The 21,406-nt window shown below is 43.1% G+C and overlaps 1 protein-coding gene across 9 annotated transcripts in view; it reads left to right on the forward strand.

Annotated features, from left to right (window-relative positions):
- RASAL2 (RAS protein activator like 2) overlaps window positions 1-21,406 on the forward strand; it is a 188,798-nt gene that overhangs the window by 91,803 nt on the left and 75,589 nt on the right. For 8 of the 9 annotated variants that reach the window (XM_042803368.1, XM_042803369.1, XM_042803382.1 and 5 more), the window contains exon 3: window positions 2,163-2,289. In XM_042803368.1, coding sequence (XP_042659302.1) covers window positions 2,163-2,289 — 127 coding nt within the window. Of the gene's footprint in view, window positions 1-2,162; window positions 2,290-17,920; window positions 18,137-21,406 lie in introns of those variants that run through there. The other variant, XM_042803399.1, reaches the window with a different exon arrangement.

Genomic DNA, 21,406 nt, shown 5'->3' on the forward strand with positions numbered 1-21,406 from the left:
CTGCTCCAGCATGGGACACCCCCGCATGCTGCTGTCCTCCTGGTGCTGAATTATGACAGCGGGGGCTGCCTTTTCCCACAAGACCCCGGCCTTCTTTGGGCACAGCACCTTGATCAACCCGGCGAAACAAAACACAGGCCATAAATCAATGTCTGCTCCACCGTAGATCTCCATGGGTGGCAGGGGGGGCCGCCCTGCCATCTCCCCACAGGATACAGGGGGGTCTCTGCTCCGGCACACCTCCCCCCTCCTTTCTTCCTCCGTTCCTCCACTGACCTTGGTGTTCACACAGCTGCAGCAATTCCTCCTCACAAGTCCCACTGCCCGTCACCACGTCCCTTCTTAAATACGTTATCGCAGAGGCGCAGCTGATGGGCTCAGCCTCAGTGCAGAGGTGGAGCTGGCTTGGAGCTGGGGGAGCTTTGAGAAGCTTCTCACAGGGATCCACCCCTGTAGCCCCCTCCCCTGCCACCAAAAAACCCCACCACTCACTCAAACCCAGGACACAAATACGGATCAGGAGCATGGTTGTCTGGGTTGTCGCAACAAGAAATGCAGTGACTCAGTAGCACAATTGTCCAGGTCAAAGCAACAGCAAATCCAGTAATTCACCAATACTGAGCTAAACTTAATACCTGAGCACGCAAAAACCTGCAAATCCATGGTCATAACCGTGATTACCAGGCAGGCCACCAGTTAGCAGAGCATGGCTTCCTCAGCCGAGTGACCGGGACCAGCCAGCGGGCTCAGGAATTCCCAGGTCCCCCAGTTGGGATGTCCTTTTTTTGAGACATGGGAGCACTATCTGGACTTGTTAATCAACCGTCACATCCCACCTCTGGCCCTGCTCTTTTCCAGTTTTTTGGAGCACATGGGGCTCAATCTGCAGCTTTGGTGACCAGCCTTTTACCAGCTTGAAGGATCTCTGCTGTCTTTTGAACCTCTTCAGATCAAGGTGTTATGCTCTTCAGGAGGGTATAGGGAAGGATGTCTTCCTTCTGCTGGAAGCCATGTTGTCTTCCAGTTGGAAGGATTATTTGTGCAGGCCGGGGCAATCTGGATTGCACTTCTGATGATAAGGTAGCTGAAGTTTACGTCTGTCTGCTTTTCTATATGCAAAGTATCCAATGCTTGAATTGAACTGTGCTGATCATAAAATCAGGATGCACAAAGGTGTCTGTATGTATAACTTCATAAAGTAGTTGGGTTCTCTTCCTTATCCTCCAAATCCCTTTGCACGTTTTTGGGGGTTGGATTAGGAATGCATCAGGCTCGTTTCCTGTTCCCAGGCGTATGTGCTGTCGGACAAAGAGACTGTATCACTTAGCTTTTATAGAGCTCTTGGCTGTTGTCTAAATTCCCTGCAGCTGTAGTAGGTAGCATAATTTACCACTTTTTTTCCAGCATAAGCATCTTTCTAGCCAAATGTGGTTGTCCAGGCGGGTGTTTAAAGGCAAGGTTAGAGGGGGGAGCAAACCCGAAGAGGTCAAGCTCTGCCAAAATTTCAGGAAAAAAACAGGATCTTTATACATTTGGTACTTTTAAAGAGCATTAATGTACCAAATTTTATTGCTATGAAACAGGACCCCAGGCCTTTCTTAGAGCCTTCTGAGGACCCACTTTTAGGATGAGTTTGACTTAATCATAGAAGATATCCCTTTTCTCCATGAGCCCAATATTATCAGCAGAACATCTGTTTTTCTCTGACGCGCTGTGGCTGATCACTGAATACGTGCTGGGACTGCCAGAAGGGTTTTGTAATCTCGGTTTCACACGTAGCCACCTGACCAGCAGCCTCTGCCTGACTTTCCCAGTGTGAAAAGCGGGCAAGGCTGGGTAGCACTGGGTCCAGCATCGGAGAACTGGTTTCGAAAGGCAGCACTGCCTTGTTAGTCAGATGGGTCGGCCGTGTTGTGACTTGATCCCTCAGGAGCGCAGGTTTGCCGCACACCTGCGTGCAGCCCTCTCCGGTGCCCTGACGCTCCTCACCGCTGCAGTGCTTCCCCCGTGAGCCCCAGGCATTTCGTGGTGAGGCCCGGTGTGCCGAATTGCGTCTGAAAGTTATAACCAGATGAGTAGAAAATGAAGTTTTTAGGAAGATGACCTTATTAACAGCACGGCTCAGTGGCAAATTAACAGCTGTCGGCATCCTTTTTGTGCAGGTGCCTATCGATGGGGTCCAGGAGCCGCAGGCGGACGCTACCAAAGGGCGCTGCCTGCGCCGGACGGTGAGCGTCCCCTCCGAGGGCCAATTCCCCGAGTACCCACCAGAGGGGGCCGCCAAACTAGGTAAGTGGAAACCTTGGCCACGAGAAATTGATTTTAATTTATAGCTGCAAGCAGCATCAGAGAGCATTGCTTCCCGGGCAGCATCCTTGCAAGGGAGCCTGCTGAGGTGGTGGTGGAGGTCATGCGACCGTGGCCTTGTTTGTAAAAGCCTCCGGCAAAATGCCTTCCAAACACCAGGATTTATCCAAACATCAGTCAAATTATTACGGGGTATCAGAGAAGCTGGGCTGTTTCTGCACGCAGGAAGGTTTGTAGCTGTGTTTGTAAGATTAGTAGGCAGCCCTGGGATTTGCAACTGAATGCAGGTCAGTAGGAACGCAGCTTTTGCAGACAGCTGTAAGTAGTTCCCACTGGTTTTTAGATCTGTTAGGCGGTTATGTTTTACCTCACTTTGAGTCCTTCTGGAATTTCCTTTGGTTCATATTTTCATAACGTGTACTGGATAACAGGTTTTTCTATATCTTACCTCATGCCTGCTCAGGGTGCAGTTCCTAAAAGAACTAACCAACTGCTTGCTGCTGTTTGCTGTAATTATACATGTTGAAATCTAGAGAAAGCAAAAGAAAGGGCAGGTATTAAAAGTGACAGACAAAAAACTCTGTTGCAGTAGTTTCCCAAGTCCAGATTTGGCCCAGTTCCCCCTCTTTATTCCACCCCACCTGTGATTGCATAAAGAGCATGATTCCAACTCTTTCCAGAAGAAGGGAAGAGTGAAGGGAGGCAGCAACGACACACAAGTGAGCTCTTCTTTCTATTCCCAACCTATTCAAGAACCTTTCGTTGTCATAGGCTAATAGGATCTAGGAGCAATTTTTCCTTAGTTCAGCTGTAAAAAATATCAATCTTGGAAGAGAGTGAGCTTTGAGGAAAAAGGCAACATGCAACTCTAAACAGTAAAGCAGCCTTGATAACATTGTTATCAAAGGGGAAGAGCAGGTAAGGTGTTTTCCATTTCACAGGCTCAACTGGTTTTTATGCCAAAGAATTCTATTCTGTGAGTATACTGCGCACAAGTAATTAAAATCCCAGTCTTCTAGTTAATTAACACATTGCAACTGTAGTACTTATTTATTAGTACTTGCCAATAGCGCTATTTAACTTTTTATTATTTCAGGAAGACAGATAGGATTCTTTTTTTGGATTTGTTTGATTCCTGGATTAGAAGTCTGAAAAGACACAGGGCAGGTTGGGGATTTAGGAAGGAGAACTGCAAAATACTTGGCGATGAGTGACATAAACAGAACCCCTGTTGGATTTGTTTGTGGCATTTCAAATGCAGCTCTAAATGATCATCTTGTTTTGCCATATCAACAAATACTCATTCTTGTTAGGAACTAAAAAAAGTATTAAACATGTTTACACAGTGTTATAGGCAAAGTACTTACTCCAGGTGTGTGGCTGGTGAGATGAATGAAGAATCATATTGCAGCCGGTCTGCACTGGCTTTGCAAGCTAGAAAGACCTTTAAAATCTAGGATTTAAATGCCTTATTTTTCTATACTCTATGCAAAAAATGTGTGGAAGAATTTCTAGACTGCACTGAGCATCTGAGGAAATCCTGGTGTTACGTTTTTAAATGTAACCTTGTCACCTTCTTCATTTTTCTTGAATTGCCATGCAGAATGGATGACTGTGCTATTTGGGTATATGCCTTACTATGTATTTTGCTACAACTTTAGATGCGTGTGGCATCTTGTAGTGTGCTACTCGATGTACGCCTGACAAGAATACATTAAAAGTACAAGAGAAACTCAAATCCACGTGCTCTTCCCCATATGAGAGCAGCAACTGTAGTGAATATAGATGTCACAAAGCGTGTAGCTAAAGGAAATGGGCATGCAGTGGGAGGGGAAGAAGACAAACTTGAGCTGGAGAAAAATTGAGCAATGCCCATACTGTGAGGCAGGATGAAGGTAAGTGGGAGGGCAGGTTATATATAACCTCTGATTGCAGCGCCCTGGGTAGTTCCCTTATTTTCGCATCCTGGTTAGAAATTTCTCTTAGCATGATTACAGAATTCCTGCTAATGGAAAAAAGGTGGGTTGATAGCAAGCAGTGGGAGTAGCTTTGTGTCAAGATACTGAGGCAGAGGACAAGCCAGTGAAGGAAACCATTGAACATCTTTATGAAGAGAAAGAAAGGGATGGTGGCAGCCAGAATGTATCACCAGCAATACAGATAACAACTGGACTAAAATAGCTTTGGAATGGACACCAAAAACTGAAAAGCGCAGTAGAGGCAGCGAAAATATCTAGTAGAGAAATTGGTATGCAGAGCTGATAAGAATATCTCCCTTGTCCTAGGGAAGCGTGTGTGTAACATGGCAACAGCAGGCGTTGCATCTTATGATGATGTCTGAAATTACTACTTGCAGAAGAGCTCCTTAGGGCTGGCTCTAGTGAAGAGGTGAAGGCATAGCAATGGCATTTGCTTTTTTCCCCACGTAAGGCTTCTGTACCTCTCTTGAGGTTGATTGATTGATTTAAAAGAAAGGAAAAATCAGGTGACAGAACTCTTTGTCACCTGTGGCACTACAGTTATACCTTCTATGAAATGTCAAGAGTATCGTACGAGGTCAATCTTTTTGTTAATGGAGCAACTGGAACAGTGTGTGTTCTTCAGGGACTCTGCATAATCAGCAGTAGTACCCATTCTGCGGATTTTTGTGGCATTCTTTATCTCATTGTGCACATATCCTTGTAGCACCATTCCGAGGAAGTGTGTGGGAGAGAAACTACCCACGTTACAGCTGAGAAGTTGAAGCAAGAGATGTGTAAGGCACCAAGGGTCAACATTACCCAAGGGCTGTTGTAGTCATTCTTGCCATCTTTTTCATTTTTCCCCTTGCTGCAGGGTTGGCTCAGCTGTTTGTGAGGCAGCTGCTGAACCACCATGGTTTACAGTCCCATGTCCCAAGATAGACACCAATTTCCACATACTTCAGTACAGTAAGCTGTAATTTGTGATGGTTCAGCAGCTGCTAGAAGAGCAGCTGAGCCATCCCTTCTGTGCAGGCACAAACCACTGTGGTCACCCTCGAATGAGGGCTGGAGGGGTGGACACAAAGATATAACACAAGATAGAAAGTGACTTAAGCAATGAAAAATAAGATCATGTAAAAACTGAAACTCCAGAGGACACTCACCATCTACTGCTATTGAAATTCTTAATTCCGATCTGGAAGGTAAACTGTACACAGAGTTGTGTCAGCAAGCCATCCATTAAATATATGCCATGAAATTTCCTTGGTACGTAATCTGTATCATTATAGTAATACCTCTCTGTGACTGAATAGGCACACTCTAAATATGTCATTTGCTTGCTAGGATTTCATCTTGGCAGCACTTACTCAGAGGTGCTTCCATCCAGGGAAGCTAAAAATGTAGCTGTAATTTCTCCCTAACTCCAGTTTGTCAGCCTCTTTCCTTCTTCTTTCAAGCACTTATTTCAGTGGGCTAATTCTGTTATGAAGTGGGATGTATAGGCCCTGGAGACCAGCACCTAAATGTTATAGGAGAAGGTAAGATGAAGAAAACTCAGGCCGGTCCATCGCTTATACTTGCCTCCATTTCTGCTTCTATCCTGCTCTTTTTCTAACAGGTGTATATTTTCCTCTTAGAGAGATTAAATCCTTTGTAAAGGATCACTGTTTATAATAGTGTGTTGGAATTAACCATTCATACATGATTCAGATTTCCACCATTCATACTGTTTGATAGACTAGTAACAGTTACTGCTTCCTTTCCCAAAATGATCCTCTCCCGTCTTACTCTGCTTCCTTCTCACCTCCTGCTCACACTAAATGAGAGTTGTTAAGGAGAATAGGTAGGAAAAGTTTTGATTCCGGCATCTGGGTGCATCTTTTATTTATTTTTATTTTAATTTATTTTAAAATTATTAGGAAGTAACATCTCCAGGGAGAGAGGTTTTTTGAGCATCTCTGATGCTTAGAAAGGCTTGTGTTGATGGAAATGGATTTTCTTCTTATACTTGGAGACAAAGTCCTCTGAAGAAAATGAAGACCGTTTCACTTACTGAAACAAGTTAACCCTTGTAGCAGGACGGCTGTTTTTTCTCACTTGCATCTATGACTACTGAATATGAAGGCTGTTGAGAAAAGATTGTGGAAAGCAGATCAGAGGTCAAGATGGTCTTTGCAGATTTTTGTTTTGTCCTCACCTTGAGTCACTTGCATTGAGAAATTCTGTTTTGTATCCAGTCACTTGGTCTAATCAATGGGAAAACATGGTTTGTACCCTCTACCCACACTAAATGCTGGCGTGCTTGCAGGTTGTTGCCTTCAATGATCTAATTGTTCCAAACAATATTGCCTTCACTGATCTAATTGTTCCAAACAATATTAACGTGGCATGTAGATGAGGAGCTCTGGTGGAATGGTTCTGGAATACCAGCAAGCAGCCACAGGTGAGAGGAGAGGAGGCAGGGAATCTTTAAACTGTCTTTGCTGCTGACAAAAGTGTCTGGAACCACACAGTTAAAGCAGGGTTTTTTTCTTATTTCCTTTTTCTTTCTTTGCCTTTTTTTTTTCCCCCACCCTACCTCCATCTCCCACCCCCCAAAAATATACCCCAGTTGCTTCGCTGGGGAGAGAATAGCCACCAAGATTGAGGACAATCTGGGTAAGCAAGCCTTACACCTTTTAGGAGCTTCTACCCAGTCAGCTCTGCATGTACAGTGCCTACTGCATGTCAGTGTCTGCTCACCCTTGCACAGCTCTCTAGCTCATCTTCCAAGCTGCTGTGCTGGAGTCATCCTCGCTTCATCAGAGAACCAATTGGCCTTTAGTGCCTTAGCCCTCTCTGTAGAGCATTAATAGCTGTTACTCAACAGCTGACTCCCACCTCGGCTCCGTGGCTTTTCTCCCCATCCTTTGGCACAGTTGCATCCGCACACCCTACTGTAATCATCCATTTTTCCTCTTTGGGGGGAATCTCCCCTGCCCTGATGAGTTGCCGTTCCCCGAGTGTCTCTGTCAAGATTGCCTTTGCGACCACTAACATGGCAGTGGAAGAACAGGCATGCTGATGTCCTGTGCTCAGCGCTGCTGACATACTGGGAATACTGGGTCCAGTGTTGGGCCCACCGCTTGAAGAAGGGTGTTAAGAATCTGGAGACGGTCCAGCAGACATCTGCCAAGGTCATTTTATTCAGAAGTATGTGACGCATGAAAAGAGGCTGTGAGAGCTGGGCTTGTTTAGGCTGGCAGAAAAAGTGGCTGAGTGGTTGATCTGATATAGCCCGTGGCTACTTGAGAGTTAGTGGTAGCGGAGCCAAACCCTTCTCAGTAGTGGTAGATGATAAAACAAGGGGGAATGGACATAAGCTGCACTTTGGGAGATTCGGACTGAGAGATTAAGAGAGGCATCAGGAGGGTCGTACAGCACTGAAACAGGTTGTCCATCAAGGTTGCAGAAACTTCATCCTTCAAGGCTTTCATGGCTCACCTGGACAAAGCCACAGCTGACCTTATTGGATGGTGCCAGGGCCCTCCTCTGGGTGAGAAACAGGACTAGATAACATCCAGGGGTTCCTTACAACCAGTGTGTCACTGTTCTCTCTTACTTTCTACCTCTTTTTGACTTTTCCTGGCACGCATGTATCTGTCAGCCGTCGTTAAGCAACTGTAACTTGTCTTACATGGAGACTTCTCTGGCTGTTTTCAGCCTGTTATTTGAATGAAGTCCCCTCCCTTTCTCTCATAATTTGTGTCTCCTTGCCAACAAATACTGAATTTGAGAGAGAGATGAAGGTCTCTGAGATACTAAGTACCTACAACTTTCATAAAAATGCCTAGTGATCATATGGGAAAGAGCCTGGACAATGTCCGATGAAAACAGTATTGCAATGTGTGCTGTGGTTGGGAGGTAAGCATTAAAATGCAGATAGGTAGGGAACTAGGCACCCTTACTTTCCTGACCACACAACTGTTATATAGTGAGCAGCTGATCTGGAATTCTAGCTCAGTGGTAAATCACCCAAGCTGGATTTTTTCAAACCTGACTTTCCTCAAGTTCAGAATGTGAGAGGGCTGAGTTTCAAAACAACTGCAGCTATCACTACGTTTTTCAGAAAGAGTGAGGCTGCTAAAATTGATTTGAGATCTCTAAACAACTTCAGGAGTATACCCTAGAGCTAATAAATAAAATCTATCTTCTGTAATGTGGTGAACTACATGTACAATGTTGAAATTTGGTGAAAATGGGATTTCAAGCTTCAAATGTAACTTTCACTTCCTGATCCTCTGGCTTTGTTGCACAGTTGATAGATTTTGATCTTAGTGATCAGCCCCTTTGCATTCCTTCAAGCTCATTTTTTTCAGTAGAAATTCCACTGAATTCAGAAAATTCTTTGATCACACAAGCAAGGGAAGAAGTGATAAAAATGTAACACCAGCCTGTTTTGGTGCCAGATCCATACTGCATTGCTATCAGGTGACCGGTTAGCTGTACAGAAATCCTGCCTCTCTACTGTTTTAAAAGGTTATGTCCAGAGGCTTGGAAATGGAGTGAGGAGCAGGAGATTAGTTAAGTGACGTCTGGCTTCATTGCTGCCTGGTATGCACCTCTTACAACAGTTCCTGCAAGCCGCTGCTGAGCCCTCCTACGTGGGGATGCTTGCACCAAAACACACAGCCCGTGCTCATCCTTCAGGTAAAAACTTGGCAGGAGAGAACAGACATTAGCTAAAAAGATTTCTAGGGTTATTTCAATAACTGCTGTTTCTAAGACCATGTTGTTTGCAACTAAAACAATCAAAGCTGAGCCTTGCTTTCTGTATATTCCAGTTGGAATGAGCACTTTGTGATGAAAGAATAAATAGATTTACTCTGTGCTCACCACAGAATTACGATCCTTGTGTGCTAAGGTTTAGGATGAACACCTGAAAAACGTTACTACTTTAGAGGCAGGCAGGGAGAGGGAGACAGTTTGTTTTGGAAGAAGAGAGATTGATTGTGACCAGGTCAATGAAAGAATCTGCAATGCACCAATCTTTACATATTCAGTAAAGATTTACTTAGAAATGAGGCAGGAATTTGAAATAATGGGCTTCCTGTGACTTGTAACGAAACTGTGTGCTGAAAAGAGGGCTGTCCCTTCACTTTCCACCACCTGACTTTGCCTACAAAGAATATCTGCTAGAAAGAGAGGATGAAAAAACGCAGTTTACAGCACCCTGTATCTCGGCTGTAGGGATTTATGATGTGTCTTGATGAAATGATTTTCCCTGTAGCACTGTCTGCTTTTTCATCGTGTTGCTATCTGCAAAATATCCATCTCCTGTCAACCATTATGCATGGCAGGGATGCAAAACAAGGCTTTGGGTTTAGCCCTCAAATTGAGGGGTGTGTTGTATAGCAGTTTCTGGCAGGAAGATGGATTCAGATGTGCTGACTTTACTTGTTTGCAGCTTTTTGGGTTTGCCCGATTTGGGCTTGCATGAGCGTGTTTGTGTATACATGCACAAAGATACATGTGGGAGAGATTCACGTCCTCCTTTATACAGACTCAAGAGTCTGAAGGATCAGATGTCTTACTGTCTGTTGCCTTTTTTGTTTAAGTTAGCAACCCTCCATGAGTGATTTGGGAATAATTTTTTTTTTTTTTCCTTTGACCTGGAAGTGCTTTGTACCAAAAATCTAAATTGAAAGGTCCCCAGCAACTGGAAGGAGATACTCTAAGGAGGTCAGTGCAGAAAGCACCGTCCTGCACTTGTGTGTTTTGATGCTGCTGGGCGGTGGCCCACGAAGTGGCTGTGTTGCTGCAGGCTGGAGGTGGGTGCTGTACTCTTCTACACCACACGCCAGCCCTGACCTGACGGTGCTGCCAGAGCCCGTGCACGGGAGCCTTTTGTGAGCTGAGACCTGAAGCTTTTGGCTCACGTAATAGCTCAAACGAGCTTTTGCTAAAGGCTTTATGCTTTGCCTGCTTCACTGGCTAGTGCATTGGGTCGTGATCTCCTAGTGCTGTGACTGTTGGGTGTGATTAGTAGGGACTGTAGCTACGCTGAGGTCAATTGAAATTCTAAAACTTTACCTGTCTTTAGATGACATTGTTTACCCATCATGTTCTATTCCAAAATGCAAATATATATGCAACCTGCGAGTTGAATTTTTAAAAATCTCCTGTGAAATACAGCTGCTTTTGGGCATCGTTAAAGAACCAACGGGCTACACAGGGAAACCACCTACTGTGTAAAGAGTGTCCTGCTGTCGTCTGCATCCACGAAAGAGGTTAGGAAACTTTGAGAAAAGCCCTGAAGTAATCTGAAATTTGGACTATGTACAGTGCAATTTGCTTGCCTTGGAAGGATGAAGAATTTAGACAACTCTGCTTGAAATTAAAACTGACTCCAGGGAGGCTAGATGTAACAAACAGGATGGCTGGATCTCAGTGACATTCCCCCTGGGCAATTGGAGTTATTTGTATACAGAAAATTGCCAAGCTGCTATCTCTTTCTTCTTCCATAATGCAAGCAAAGCCAAAGGATTTTGTTTTGTTCTGAATGCTGCTGAAACTTTATTCCCTTGGACACAGATCATCTGTGCTGAAAGCCAAGTTTCGTCATGAAGCAAATTTTATCTGTTTAGATCTTAAACCTCTTTTTCCAGCAGAGATTAACAGGGTATGAACACATAATCTTAATTTTCTCATATTGGCACATAATCCATTAGGGGTTTTTCAAACACCGCCCCCCCTCCCCTTGGAAATGTGTTATTACATCCCTGCCCACTACTTCCAGCACACACACAAAAAATCACTTTAGAGATTCTAAAATTTTCTTGTGTGAGTATAAAGAGCACTTTGTAAGTAGAGCGCGTTGTGCAATGTGGTAATTGCTAAGAACTGGTAGCTCTCAGACCATCTGGGGCAGATTTCTTGACTCTGTTCTAACCAAACCTCAGTTTATTATGAAGGAAGCTATCATTTTCCTTAGTTTTCTCAACAACAACAAGTTATTTATGAAATTCTTTAGAGAAATCTGCCTTAAATCATGCATGAACTTACTGTGGATTGTTAAATTTTGTAGGTTCTCTTTTACAGTTGTTTGATCTTGTGGCAAAAAGTAATTACACTTCACCCAACCATGTATACTTGTCTTTTTTCCTTCAGTAACAACCAGCTTAACACTTAATGGAAAATTAACCTTCCTTCCTACAGCCTGATTTTCCTTAAGTCTTGTCTAGAGTTAATTTGAACCATTGAACTAAATTTAAATATGTTGATATAATTTAAGTCTGGTTCAGACTTTGGTATTAGTTATGGAATTAGTTGCTGATCGGTTTATTGCTTTAGCATAAATTGATACTCAACAGTGCAAATATTTATGAAATTGGATTAAGTGCATCTAGCTTGAAGTTTGTATGAAATTAATATACAAAGTTCTCTCTGCTGCGCAGGGGTGTGCACGCTCCTGTCTCCCTGCTTCACCACCCTCTTTGCTGCAGGTTCTATCACATGCCTGCCAGGTGAATCGATTCGACTTCACGCAGCGAAGTCATGTTCACATCCGTGTTGTGTTGATGGGTCATCTTTGAATCCGATCTCGTAGATGTGCCCAGTAGCCCTGCAGCCACATGGTGACTCCAACACAAAGGAGACGGTGGGAGCGTGTTGCTTAAGGACAGTAGGAGAGCCAAATTGTTCCCACTTATGTGCTCACCCCTAGTAGCAGCCTGGAGTTACAGTGGCTTGGGTGTAAGATGAAGCTGCTGTTAGCTTTTATCCAGCCAGTGCACTTACAGTAACAGCGGAGCCAAGGGAGCAGAGAGTTGAACAAGGGCTGTGCAAGATTTTCAGAAGAGCTTGTGTAACTTCTGCCACCGCTGAAGTCTGTGCTCTCACATTCTCACAGCTACTGTTACTTGAACTACTTCTGGTATGTCTTTGTGCACTGCAGTTAGGGCTCATAGTTGCAGCATAACCATGCCTGCTTTTGAAAACTATTTCATTAGGGTTGCACATTTTTCTGTCCCAGGCACAGCCTTAAGTTCCCTATCTCATGCTAGCTATGCATACATTGTGTTACAAGTTCATCCACTTCTGTAGCATTCATGTGTTTCTGTAATCTTTTTCTAGTCCAAACTCCAAAACAAGAAAAATACACACACAATATTTGATGGACAAGCCTGTACAAACAGTGGGAAAAACATGGAGTTCTTCTGGAGGACTATTCAAATCATGCTTTCAGGAACTTTAAAGAATAGATTTGTTTTAAATAAGTGCACTATGCTCAGTAGTAAAACCATCATTTTTTTATTTTAATCAAGCCTGAGACTTTCGCTTCTTCTTTTTTTTTTTTTTTTAATTTTCCCTTGGTTTTCTGTTGTTTCTAGGAGGTTTAAACCAGTCTTTCCCTCTCTCATACCTCCCGCTTTCCTCAGTGTACTTTCTCGATGTCATAGTTTGTTGGGTAGTCCCATAACAAGCGAATATGGACAAGCATGGTTGGCTGGTATTGTACTGTGATAATCAGTGAGCTGCCCTGTATCTTATCTCTAGAGTGCTGAAAACTTGTGAATCCTTGTATTTTTATTTTGGCGTTATGGATTGTTGTTGTGGCTTCTGGCAGGTTTCCATCTGTGCATCTGAACTGGCCATGCTGAAAATGTCTCTGAAGCTACTCAGTGAAAGGCTCTCATACATCTACATGAAAAGTGCTAGAGAACTCTTTGTCGTTGTTGCCTTGTGATCCAAAGTTTGGGGGGATTTTCTTCCTTTTAGTTAGTTCTGGTTGAGGATGACAGAACTTGAGAAGAAAGCTATAATGGGGAGAGAAATCCATTGTCAGATATATGTTGGGTTTTTCCATGCAAGACCTCGAGAGATTTGTTTTCCATCAGGCAGTAATATTCTTACATCTTCAGAATAGTTTATGAAAATGAGCTAAATAATCTCCACGATACCTCTGGGAAGTAGGCAAGTAGAGTTTTTTAAAAATAAAGAAGTGGAGTTTTCAGTATTTCCTGTGCCATCTTGTGTTATTTACGCTTCACTGGGGCAGTGACACACCTCCTGTGGGTGAACTACTTTTTATCGATGCATAAATAAAAAGGTTTGTAATATGTGAGATGGCTTAGGTATTAAATTAGACTTCCTCAAGCACGTACTGGATATTTTGCTAACCTGCTACCCCTTTTGTAAGTGATCATTCTTTCATAGCACAAGGAGGGGAAAGAATTATAACCATGGTTTTTATCTGCAAAACAGACAAAAAATGTTTCGGCAGCACAGCAGAGAGATAATTTACTTAAAAGAAAAATAATAAAGCCACAGAGGAAAAGAGGGCTATTGAACTCCACTGGAGTTCATCAGAAACTCTTCTAACAGGCACCTCAGTGTCGCAAGCAAATCCCTGATTCCCAAAGGAAGCCTTGGAGATGGAGAGGACTATACGTTCTAGCAGTGATTAGTGTCCATTAAGATTCAACCCGGTGTCCAGTAAAGTGCTTTTGGCTAAAAGCTAATAATTCTTGATGCATATTTGAGACTGTGAGACTGCTGTATCTTGTGCATTACCCAGTGAAGAATTGAAGGGGTTTTCAGCTGGTTTTTTGTTGTTTTTTGTTTGTTTTTTTTTTTTTTTTTTTTTATATATATCTCAGATGGAACTGCAAATATTTCCTTGACTAGCAACCTTTTTTTTCAGTGAGTTGGGTGTAGTTTAGGTGAGAATCTGACCACTGAAATCTCCAGTCATCTCACGTGTTCCTCACCAGTGGTCTTTTCCCACTGTTATGTGGCATGTATGAGTAGCAGGAAAGTCTAGAGCAGTGATCAGCCAACCCAAAGATTCCCCATGTTGTACAAATAACAAGTGCTTTGCTTTTGCAGTCATCTTCGTTGCCCTTTGACTGCAGGTGGTGTTGGAGATTGCTGGGCTAAAGGCCAGGAAACCCTAACGGAGCCTCCAGAGCCTGGTTGCTTTTGATCATTGTTGGATTAGTGCTCTGGTCTTGCTTTGACAGTGAGGGTGAGGTGTTAACCATTCCACCCCGGAGCAAATGGGAAGGATTTAAGGAATGGTTTGGGTTGGATTTCAGAGTCTCAGAATTTTGGGAGAGATGTTTTATTCCTGCTCCTGGTAAAGCATGTGGTGGTTGGTTGACCTTGGCCAGCTGCTGGCTGCCTACCCAGCCACTATCTCCCACCTCCTCAACAGGACAGGAGGAGAAAATAAGACGAATAAACTCATGGGTCGAGAGAACGATGGGGAAACCACTTGCTAATCACCATCACGGGCAAACCAGGCTTGACTTGAGGAAAATTAATTTATTGCCTATTCAAATAAGTGTGGAGGAACAGAACTTCAAACACGACCCTCCCGCACCACTTTTTCCAACTTCATGCCTTCATTCCTGACCCCTTGGCATCTCTGCACTGGGGTCTGCTGGCACCGGCCGGGACCGGCGTGGGGAGCCGCAACCTCTCCTCACAGAGAGCCTCCGGCAGCACCCCGCGCAGGTACCTCGGAGGCATGGTGCAATACTACACATTTATTCAGATTTTCAGGACTCTAAGATGTTAGAAAACCTAATGATGTTTCTTAGTTTCTAAATTAATTTCTGAGTCCTTTGCATCAGACTAAATAATGGAAACTTTGTTGAATACAAACAACTGGGTTTTCAGATAAATTAATCTGGAATATGCTGAATATATGAAGAGAATATTTATTAAAGCATTTTTCTAGTAGCTTCTCTCCCTGCATAATTTGGCATTTTAAAAATCTTCTGCTAGCTGAGTGTTCCCATACATATTTCTAATTTTAAGTAGTTGAGATAAATCATAGGAAGATAGACCTTAAGTTGACATCTCAGCTTTAATTGTAAATGATTTATACTGAAAGAAATGGATTTACATTTAAAATTTAGAATTTTTTTTTTTTATAAAAAGGCCCAACTCTCAGTTATTTTCTTTTTATCTATTCTGCTCTAGGGCTTCTGCTCTGCTAATGGGTTTCTTCAGCAGCCACCTCCAGAGTCAGAAGCTGTAAACGTGCCTGGTCTGAGCAGAGGCAGTGGAGCTGGAGAGGAGCTAGTTAATTCATTGCACTATTTTTCTTGAGATACTGGGAGACAACCTCCTGTTCTTCCAATTCAACAGGCATTTTAAAATGAGAAGTAGAATCTTACATTTGTCAGAAGATTGGTTATTTGAACAAAATTCACGTGGTAATAGTGTCAGGGTTTTTTTTTATAATCTTTATTCAGTGTCACAGTCTTTTGGAAACAGCTTTTACTCCTAGACTTCACAAATTGCATTTCAAATTCCTGAAACTGGGTAGATTTCTAGAATACTTCAAAGTACTTCTATGGTTTGCCTTTTTTTTCCCCCCATTTTTTTTTTTTTAATATCTTCCTAATTCACAGTCTCTTCCTAAGTCTTCAGCAGGTGTATTTGCTTGAGTCAAACAGCTCCTTCAGCGTTTTGGAAATCTTATTTTGAGGTTGGTACAGCAAGTTTTAGGGTTGACAGAAATAGATACCAGGACTGAACTTTCCCAAGTCACTAAAAATGGCTTCTTTGGAAGAAACAGGCAGATCATGCCCGTATTTCAGAGCTGGATCCAAAGTTTTAACACTTCTGTTTGAACCTGATTTAAAAGCAGGGGATTCCTAAATGATGTGAAATGAAAAGACAAAACATAAAAACAAAATCCAGAAAAGTAATCAGACAAACTTAAAAAAAAAAAAAAAGAAAAAAGCCAGGATTTGCCCCTAAAAGCATTAGAACTCTTTGAAGAGACGTACAGACTAACTTTAATGTCCCAGTCCTTACTTTTTCCATCTTTTCTGTCATGCCCTGTGGTATACATGAATTGTCTGATGTTGCTCCACCCTCCAGAGAGATGCTTTTCTGTGGTGCTGCAAATGCAGTTGGTACAGTGTGCTGGAATGAAACATTCTATATAATTACCATATTATTTGTTGTTTTTGCGGCGCAAGGGTGGTGAGAGAGAGGAGATTGCAATCGCTTATAAGCTGTTACTGCTTTTTTGCAGAATCTGGCTCAGCTGAGATCATGAGACCATTTTGCCCTACCGTTTCCAGTAATTTGGCATTTCTAAGCAGCAGGTCAAACCAATTTGTCTTCTAGAGGGACTGTTTATTTTGTTATACTGCTGTTAGTGACACGTTTGTTTTTTTGGGGTTTTTTTGTTTTTTTTGGGGGTGGGGGGGGTTTGTGTGTGTCTGGTTTTTGAACTGCTCTTCTCTTCCAGCACTAATCTTGGTGCAAGATCCCTGGATGTAGTTTAGTGATTGGCTTTAGAGGGCGAGGGAGCAATTATAATTTTCTATTATTTATTTTGCAGTCAGTATTGTTTAAGCACGCATTCAACAAGTTTCTTTCCCAAGGGCTACGCTGTGCTTTTCACACAGATTTCTCACGTGAGCCTTGGCAGGGGGTAGGCTGACCAAAGCTGCTGTTTCTTCCAGGCTAAACACTGTGAGGGTGTGGGACGTTGTTGCCTAAGAGAACGTATAGAAGCTCATTTGAAGTAATCCAGCAAGGAAAAAGGAGATGGGGTAGCATTAGCGGGGAAAAGGGCTGAATCAGAGGAGAATATTATGTTGCAAAGAAGCGCAAAACTAGAGTAAAATAGGTATGTTCAACCTCCCCCCCCCCCCCCGCACACTTTCTCAAGAACTGCAGAAGGTAGGAGCGAGTGTGCAGCCTTGGAGCCCCTCGTGAACAATTTTTAGCCTATTTAGCAACAGGCTGAACAACTTTGCATTCCTCTTGTGTGTGTGCTTGTCTGCTCTGGTCCCGGACTGGCAGGTGGGGTCTGCTGGGAATCAAACAGTGGGCTTTTAAACTGATCCAACTTGACACGCTGTTCTCAGCAGGGGCATTATAATGTATAAGGGACATGATGATGGCAGCGGTGACTAAACTGTGTAGGTTTTTGCTTCTGTGCCTTAAGGAGCAGCTTTTGTGTTTTATTTTAGAGGAACGCTACACCTGGAAGTTCAGTTCTCAGCACTTGTAAAATAAAAAAGAACAGAGCTCAGGAAAAGGCTTTTGGTATCAGACGTCACCATTTCACTTTCAAAGCCATAGATCTTAGATCGAATTTAAGGAGGGGAGGGGGAAGTCAGTGCAGGAAACAAAGCTGGGGGGGGTGGGTGGGTAGAAAGTTCACTCTGTGTCTAAGTGACTCTCCAGGGCTTTTTTCCTACTGTGTATTTCCAAAGCTGTAGGAACATTTGAGGTGGGGTAACATCTTCAAATAAAGTGCAGTTTTATCAGACACATTCAGACATATTTCCTTGTCCAGCCGACAAAATCATGTTTTCATCTTGACTGGCTTCTTGTAGTCCAGGGTATGCAGTGATACCAGCCTCTGAAGTTTCTCTGTAGCTGATTTTAGCCTTGAAGTCAGCTGCTTGAAATCGCCGAATTTTCTCAGCATCGGACGTGTTTTTGCTTAACAGGAGTCTCCTCCTGCCCACACCCCCTCCCACCCCACCCCGAGTGCTTGCGCTCTCCGCTCCCCCCACCCTCCCTTAGGACAGGAAAAATGAAGTGGCTACCCATCCCGGGTAGGTCATGTCGCTGTTTGCGGGGAGGACCGGCGTGCATCCCATACGCTGAGAGGGAAGGCGAGCGACCGAAGGGCGGTTATTGTTCAACTCGAGCCAAGGAGCTGAATAGAGAGGCTTGCGCTTGATGGGCTTTGGCTCTGGCTTTTCTGCATTCCAAACCCTCTGAGGCAGAGAAAACCGAGCGCGGGAGAGGAGCGCGCAGAGGCTACGCCGACTTTCTGGTTGGCATGGTGGCAGGACCATGGTAGAGGTGTTAGGATTACCGCAGAATGCAGATCGCAGGTGAGATCCCTCCTGACATGGTCCGTGCAAAGGGGGGACAGTATTGCTGCAGTATTTCCAGTGAGGCGGGACTGGGCAGGCGGCACATGGGTATTTTGCTGGAAATTTAAAGTGACTAGACTTAAAGCAACTAGAAACTTTCAGGTTGGTTGGTTTTTGTTTTGGTTTTTGTTTTTTTTTTTTTTTTTTCCTCTGTGTTGCATGTATATATCAACTCTTCATTATTTCAGTTTTATACACAGCTTTTTAAAGAGATATTTACATGGTTTTAATGTGATGAATGGAAAAGTGGATTATTGGTACTTTTCTGCTCACTAGTACAGAAATTACACATTAGTATTCAAACATCATGTAGATGCAAAGGTAAGAAACAGGTTTTTGTAATGTCTTTCAAAGTTAAAAATCCAGTTTATAGCTGTTAAATCATTAGGTTTACTTTACTCCTTCTTCCTGAAAGCCTTTACTTACCTAACATAAGTCAGTACATTTTTCATATAACAAATGGATTTCTGAATAAGGCCAGACATCGTTCTTCAAGGGCACACTGTGGGAATATTTTTCAGTGTTTACTTGTGGCTGGCATTGCGTGATGTTTTCAGCGTATGATATTGCCAACCTTGCTTCCTGTCCTCCAGCAAGTGATGGTAAATCAAAGCAGTTCAGGGAATCCTACAGGTGCTCATAAAAACAAGAGGATTTGTTTTCTTTTCAATATAAAGGACACTGCTTTAGTAATGCTGCTTGCTTTTCTAGCAGGTTTTGTCTTAAAATGTATTGTTAAGTGACAGCAAGCTGAAAAGCATTTAAATTTCATGCCTTTTGATACAGTTCAACATTTTTCAGTGGCTACAAAAGACAATAAATGTCGTATAAGGAAACCGGGAATGGAGTCTCCTGAGTTAAATTTTTTCTACCTTGGAAACATCCTTTAATAGGTACTGATTATAAAGTCCTCAGTCATGTTTCTCCTCATCTGTAGACCAGGGAGAATACTAATTTGCTAACTTGGAGAGACTGTTTTTGTTAGCCTGAACCAATGAGGTTGTTCTGCAGCTGGTTTTGAATTACATGATCAGAAAATGAAAACCTTCTGCCTGAGATTTTTTTGGACAAACATGTGTTTCTTTCAAAAAACAAGCAAACTTTTGGCAAACTAATCAGAAAAGCTCAAGGCAACACAATCCCAGTCCCTTCCAAATTTCATTTAGGTGATTTTGGGGTGGTTACCAGGAAGGGCACGCTTTAGAATTTCCTGTCTCTTTTGGGTGCTCTTTCATACGATTAGCATGTTAATAGGGTAGTGAACTAAAAATGAAATACTGAGGAGTTCTGGAAGGCAGACGTGAGAAGCAACTTACATTCCTGCAGATTCTTCATGTTGTGCCTAGCTTTATCTGATACTCCGTGGGTGCTCTCGCTCTTGCTTTCTCTAACATCTGTGGGGAGGGGAAAACGGTGTAATTGTAAGAAATACTTGAGGTGACTTCTGTCAGAAAGATCTGTCATGGCTCTTTAAAGCTCATGGGAACAAATCAGCTTCATTTGTATATGAGCAGGAGGAAGGGGCATTCCGGTATGCTGAGGCTTGACCTGCTCCTTGACATTTCCTGATATCTGGGAGTGAGTATTGCACCAACTGTGTAATACTGGAAGTCAGAGAATTCTGCGATGCAGCAAAATACAGGGTATGGACAGCATTTGTAAATGGCTCGTTGGCATCAAGAGACAGATTCATTTTCCAGCCTGTAGAGGTACGTACCTTTTCAAAGCTTTAGTTCTCCACAAAGGGAATACTTCCTTTTATCTAGATTTCTTGGCTAATTGGCATCAGACAGCACAAATGTTTTTTAGGAGAGCTAATAATGGGGGGATTTGAAACTGGGCCAGTGGCAGAAGGGAGACCTAATGATCCCTTTCCATTTAATTTTCTACATACATGGGTGACTGCTTCTAGTAAGGGAGAGGGAAATGTGCACAAGAAGTCAGCAAGCAAATGGCGTAACTACAGTCAGTACTTACAGTTTCAACACTATCATCTCCACATGTTAAATGGTTAACAGACTTCGGCTATGTAAGTTATGGATTTGATGGGGAACTGTGCCAAAATTGTGGTGAACATAGCTGCAAAAATTGGGATGCAGAGTTGTGTAATAGCTGGTTATCTGAGCAGATGATGGCAGCGACGAATAGCTACAGTGAGCCTGTACGGAGTTTCTGAGAGCAGTGCTGCTCCTTAGTCAGGCAGTGGATCTGCTGCGATGACACACAGCATTGCATTTTCCTTCCCTTGCACCTTGCGGCGTGCTCGGCAGGGTCTCTAGGAGGGCAGTGTTGTGACGTGGATGCCTGCCAGAGAAGTGAAACAGCCCCGCTGACGTGTCCGCTCAAAGTAGGCCTCTGGGCAACCTTCAAACGTGGCGCCAACCACAAGCATTCCAAAATGCAAGTCCGGTTTACAAAAGAGGAGATTGAAAATTTTTTTTTTTTTTTTTTTTTACATTCATTTTCCTGCTTGTCTTGATCCTTTTTGGAGGAGGCTTCGGTCAGATTTTCAAGCTCAGTCACACTCAAACTGTGAAGGCCAGGTCCTTTTGCTAGAATAGAGGCTGTAATTTTCTCCACATTTGTTTGATTCCAGGGGTAATGGCTACAGAAAAAATGCTAAATGTACAAAATACAGCATAAACCTAATGCCAGCTTTCACAGTATTCGTGCTCTTGAAGCCCTGCCCTGGTATGTCCTAAGGTCACTCAAAAATATCAGCTGTATTCTCCAGGGGAACTCTCACCAGAGTGTCCAAGAAGAATCTTTAAGATACTGCATCAGTCATAAATTAAGCCCGTGTCCACAAGATGGAGGACTTGGTATGTCCTTGTAAAAATTCCCTAACCTATACAGTCTCTTACCTTGCTGTGTTTACTTGCTTCACCACTTAAATTTGGTCCCTAATTTGGAAATTGATTTTAAAAAATCCTCCATGTACTGCCTTCCTTGTACTGTCTCTAGTGTTTGGAAAGGCCTTGGGCTTTGGCAGTTGCCTTATTTTGATACTTACATAGAGATTAACATAGTATTCCTATAAACACAGGTGGAACTGAGTACTAAGAGGGAGGGAGACTGCATGATGCATAGGCAGGGGTAGGAAATTATGTTGCTGGTCATAAACATTCGTTCTCCAGAATGCTCCTGCTTTTCTGTTGCATACGTGGTAAGTGCAAGCTTGCCTGATTTTGGGCTACTAGACACTATGAGTTTTTTGGTGGTGGTGTT

This window comes from Tyto alba, unplaced genomic scaffold (assembly GCF_018691265.1).
Source record: "Tyto alba isolate M040663 unplaced genomic scaffold, T.alba_DEE_v4.0 Super-Scaffold_1000006, whole genome shotgun sequence".
NCBI lineage: Eukaryota > Metazoa > Chordata > Aves > Strigiformes > Tytonidae > Tyto > Tyto alba.